General features: G+C 40.4%; 1 protein-coding gene across 1 annotated transcript in view; it reads right to left on the bottom strand.

Annotated features, from left to right (window-relative positions):
- Positions 1 to 598: 598 nt before the first annotated feature.
- Positions 599 to 4984, bottom strand: part of LOC138020184 (uncharacterized) — a 14378-nt gene continuing 9992 nt past the window's right edge. The window contains exons 5-7 of the mRNA XM_068867210.1: positions 4303 to 4594; positions 3494 to 3586; positions 599 to 671 (exon numbers count right to left, since the gene is read on the bottom strand). Coding sequence (XP_068723311.1) covers positions 630 to 671; positions 3494 to 3586; positions 4303 to 4594 — 427 coding nt within the window. The 3' untranslated portion in view covers positions 599 to 629. The remainder of the gene's footprint in view (positions 672 to 3493; positions 3587 to 4302; positions 4595 to 4984) is intronic.

The following is a 4984-nucleotide window of genomic DNA, read 5'->3' as shown; positions in this document are numbered from 1 at the left end:
ATAACTGGCAGACTTTTATCTAAGGAAGCACTTAGTGAACCCTTTAACTAATTCATGGAACTTTTGTGATTTTACAACATCAATAGTTTCTTTATATCTTGGCATTGTTATCTTATTTAAATAGTTATTATTTTTAGTTTACGGGAACCCACTGATAAGTGTCTTGTACACTAACGGGTTATCCTGTTTGCAAATATACGTTGTTATTATTATGCTTATTGTTATTATCATCATTATTATTATTGGTAGTATTATCATTATCGTTATCGTTATTGTTATCGTTATTATTATTATTATTATTATTATCGTTGTCAATGATTATTATGATTATTATTGAAGCATCCATTTCCTCACCACGTCAATGCATTCTATAGCTTGTATAGAATCAGCTTCAGCATTGCTGTCGAGTGGTTTGAAACTCAGATACAGCTACGTATCATCCGCGAAACTATGAGCATCAGGAAGATGATGTTCCACGATTTTAAACAGCTTGATCGCATATGTTATGAATAACAGAGGCCCTAAACATGAGCCTTGAGGTACTCCGCAGTCCAAGTCAAAAGGACGGGAAAGAGTCCCATGTACAGAAACGCGCTGACTTCTATCAGACAAGTACGATCTAAACCAGTTCAGAGCAGTCCCACGTATGACAACCTCATTAGATAGCCTCTCTAAAAGAATTTAATGATAAAAGGCAGCAGTCAAATCCAATAAAATTAACAAAGTGATCATGACGTGTTCAGAGTTCATCTTTAACAAAATACCACTCATCACATTGATAAGTACAGTTTCAGTGCTATGGAATCGCCTATAAGAATATTAAAGCACAGGAAAGATAGCATTTGAAACCATGTGATCGTAAACTTGGTTAAAAACAACTTTTTCAGTCAACTTGGATACATATTGTAAGTTACTAATTGGTCTGTAATGTTTATACAGCAAATCCAATCCAGGTCTCTTCAAGATAGGATTAATAAGCCCACATTTCCAATCATCCGCAAATTCTCCTGAATTGAGGGACAGGTTGATCATTTTAGTAATGAGCAGTCTGGGTAAGAGGGCGAACATGGTGGACGTGTCTTTTAGAGCTCAGTTGAGTTCACTGTAGTTCCAGCATTTAGCTGCAAGGGCGAACAACATATTACATAAAGTAATGGCCCATTCTCTTTCCTCGGTTGGTTCAAAGAAGGCTTTTGTGACTTCTTCTTCTTGAAGGTCGGTTGCCACTTGGTGTTTCACATACACCGTGTCATTAGGGAAAAGCTTTCCTTGGCCAATTCTATAGGCCTTTCTTGCTCGAATTCCAGACTCCTCAAACTTGAAATTGTGGAAACTGCTGAAATGTTCAACCTTTTTCATTTGAAGGCTCTTCTTAGACTCATCCACCAAACAAACCGCGGCAGTTGAACCCCTGATGGGATGCTTCTGAAGAGTTTCTTGCATATCGGACGCCGTCAGGATATCATGACCTTCTGAGCAATATGTTCGAACAGACGATTTTAAAGGACAAAAAATCCTGTCACACACATCCCTTCCACTCTGTGGTTTAGAGAAGTCATAGGTTTCAACGGCGATTCCAGCTCTTTCTCCAATGTCTCGAACTGCGGCAATCAAGAAGTTACTATGATAGCAGCCAACCTCATCAGATCTTAAATGAACCCTTTCAAGTTTGGGATTCTTTGCTTTCAAATGTTTAAGCAGATGTTCAATTATTGATGCAACTGCACAGCAATCCTGTGAGCATTGATCAAATAAATGAGCGAAGGATGTGACTTGAAGTTTTCCAGATGAAGTGTCACAGGATATAACACTGCTTATGTGCCAGCTTAGGCCTCTTTTCCCAAACCAATCGCTTTGTTTCTCGCGATATCGGATTTGCAGGAACTTCATAGCCCAATCCATAATAATCAAATTTGAGCTACAGTTAAGCGTTTCAAGGACGTCCTGCTTCGCGCGGTGTTGGTTTGTTGATCTCATAATATGCGCTTTCGAATTATTGATAGCCTTTGCAGCCCACTGGAAATCATGAAGCACGTCCTCTCGTTGCTCTTCATTGTAAAATTTGGTACTTTCATCTTTGATCGCCTGCTCTATTTTGTCAAGACAGACAGCAATATCATCGCACTGTTGGCAGGATGACGTGTGTTCGTGTTCACAGTGTTCTTGAAGGTCTGTATCTTTAGGGTCACTGAGAGCAAATTTTGTACAATGGCCACGACAAGTACTGTCACCTTGCTGGCAATGACTACGATACTCAGTTTTTAAATACCGCTTACCACTTTGAAGAGCCTTCTTGATGTCCTCCGACCAACACTTTTCTTTTCCATTTTTTTGAAAGTCATCCACCATTGTCTTTAATTTTTCAAAACCGGCTGACCCGTCTGCTGCAGTATTATCGAGGCCAGATAACGACTTTTGTTGGGAGGCTGCCCTGACCTCAAGGATGCAAAACAAAGTTGCACGGCTAAGAGGTTGTACCATCTCTTCTTCACAAAACTTGAGGTACTGAACTATCATGGTTGAACACGTGTCACTGTGCGTATAACGTTTAACATGACCATCTCTTCACCGTTTTCCAGTTTCAATTTTCTGGTTCCAAAGGCAACATCTTGATAAAAGTACGGCCTGTTCTCAAAATCTATGAAATGATCTACCATTTTCGAGTCAAGTCGAGTACGACGGCTTGGAGACTTCTCAACGGCTAAACCTGGTCCACACTCGCGCGCGTGAACTCGTGCCCTCTTTATTTGCCATATCGTTATGCTTTCATAAGGCTCGTGGATCTTTTGTAATTTTCCATTGGGTACTGGTAAGCTTAAAGACTGAGGATTTGGGTGTTCAGATTTGCACGTGGGAGCTTTTTTGTAAGCTTGCGTCAGCGCCACCAGGTCACCAGATTCAGGCCCAGCTTCTTGATACGACAGTTGTACACATGATCTCCAAAGTTCCTTTCCTGCGTTGGGCGCTAACCCTAACCCTAACCCTAACTCCTGTGGCGTCTCAAATTAGATGTTGGCCTCGGGGATTGGACTCCCAGACATTGGCTTGGAGAGGACAGTGAAGATTCACAAGAAGATGAGAAAGGCAGGGAAGCCCCGGAATCTCTGATATATCGCTACAATGAAGCAATGGCCAGTTTATCCGAGAAAACTAAGGTTGGAAAAGTAAGTTCACTAACGTTTCAGTTAAAAACTGTATGGGACGAGGCAACTGAGAAGGAAAAAGAAATATGCACAGACAAAGCCATAGAAGGATGCAGTCTTACTTGCGAAATAATAGTGCCCTTTCTCCTCTGTGCAGGGGTAGAATGCCCACAGCAATTGACAAATTTCTTTGGGATTAGTCCAATTTTTTTTGTCTTTTCTTTAACAGAAGGTAACAGACACATTATCATAGCAGGAAAGTTTTTCCTGATTTTGTGGATTTGCAACAGGACAATTTTGGGAATTTACTAGGAGAAAGAGACGGTAACATCTGCCTGAATAGCACTTACCAGCAGCAAGAACTGTCCACTGGCTTCTGTAGCCAAGAGGTGTCTGTAATTCCGGACGTAATGTCGTAGAATCTTGGAAAACTCTTCGTCAGGCTAACAAAAGCAAACAGAACAGCTGGGTGAGAAATGCTACTAAGACAAGTAATCAACCTATGTAAATGTAATCGGCTCCAAAGAAATCAAAATACTGTGGAAACCAAAATTTATTACACAGACATGTAGACCATTATGCACACCAGTAGATAGATGTGCATGTGGGAGTTCAAAAGTTAAAAAAAAAAGCCTTAACTCCTTTGGCTGTGTGAACCAATATGAATAGTTTACTTAAATAGGATTAAGCATCTCTTAGATAAGAAAAGCCTTTCACTGATTATCAATAACGTTTTATCCTAAATGTCGTTATTGCTCCTCAGTGTGGGTGAATACCATATATTCACAAGCTGCAGAGTTGATACAGAATAATTATCGTGCTAGCACCAAGAAAGTTTGATCCCTTCGAGGGTTTAATGTTTCAGAGATAATTCTGTCCCACCATTTGGTTTCAGCTTTAAAATAGGCATGAATGATGGAATGGCCTGGGAGTAGTTTGAAAGCCATGAAGAGTCTTAGGCTTCTTAATTTTAAACTGAATCAGATATGAAATAAGTAGCATTTCTTCATTGCTTGCAACAATTATTGTAAATAATCCTCTACTACATATATCCTGATATTAATATTTCTATGACAATTATTTCAGGTGCCAGATATATAGACTGAGAATGCCCTGTCTGGGGAGTCACAATGATGTACGGGTCTACACATTTATTTACCTTGAGTTCCATCTCATCCCTGCCTCGAAACTTCTTTGTTTTGTAATTGTTGAACTGCAGACGGACGCGGTCGTCGTGCACAAAGACCAAATTCCTCTGGCTTGTCTTGCAAGCACCGGCATCTTGCACGTCCCGATCATCCAAGGTTCGGATTTCTAGGCCACGATTAGGCGGGATTAGCACAAACAGCGTCAACATCAGAAGATCGCAGTTTTCGAGGGCTTTTGGCCGCATGCCATGGGTGGCCTCGAAGCGACTCCGCTGCGATTTCACTGCTTCGACGACCTCCTCCCTGGGGTCAGAGACGGTTTGGAAGAAGGAAAAAAAAAATGCTTATTGACAGTACAATACCACAAACTTCATTTCGACTGGAATTGTTCATACCTAGTTTTACAGCTAGTATCTGCCAGCATAAAAACCTGAAAATATGATAGAAAGGATACGAGCCTATGATATTATTTTAGAAGTTGTCTAATTGTGTCATGAGGGGGTGAGAGATTTTTTTTCTCCCAGATCAGAGCCAATAATAAGTATCATCACTGTGGTAAAGTCATTACGGAATACAATGCGTAGTTTCTCGGTAACGTTTGACTCTTAAAATAAGAGCGTCTTTAAAGATTCATAGGCTGATGCTATTTAATTACCCTATACGTTCCTGTGATACTTTTATTGGGAATGGCCA

Source organism: Montipora capricornis, chromosome 10, assembly GCF_036669925.1.
Source record: "Montipora capricornis isolate CH-2021 chromosome 10, ASM3666992v2, whole genome shotgun sequence".
In the NCBI taxonomy this organism is placed as follows: domain Eukaryota; kingdom Metazoa; phylum Cnidaria; class Anthozoa; order Scleractinia; family Acroporidae; genus Montipora; species Montipora capricornis.
Note: the sequence above shows the minus strand (reverse complement) of the source record. Positions and strands in the feature narration are given on the sequence as shown.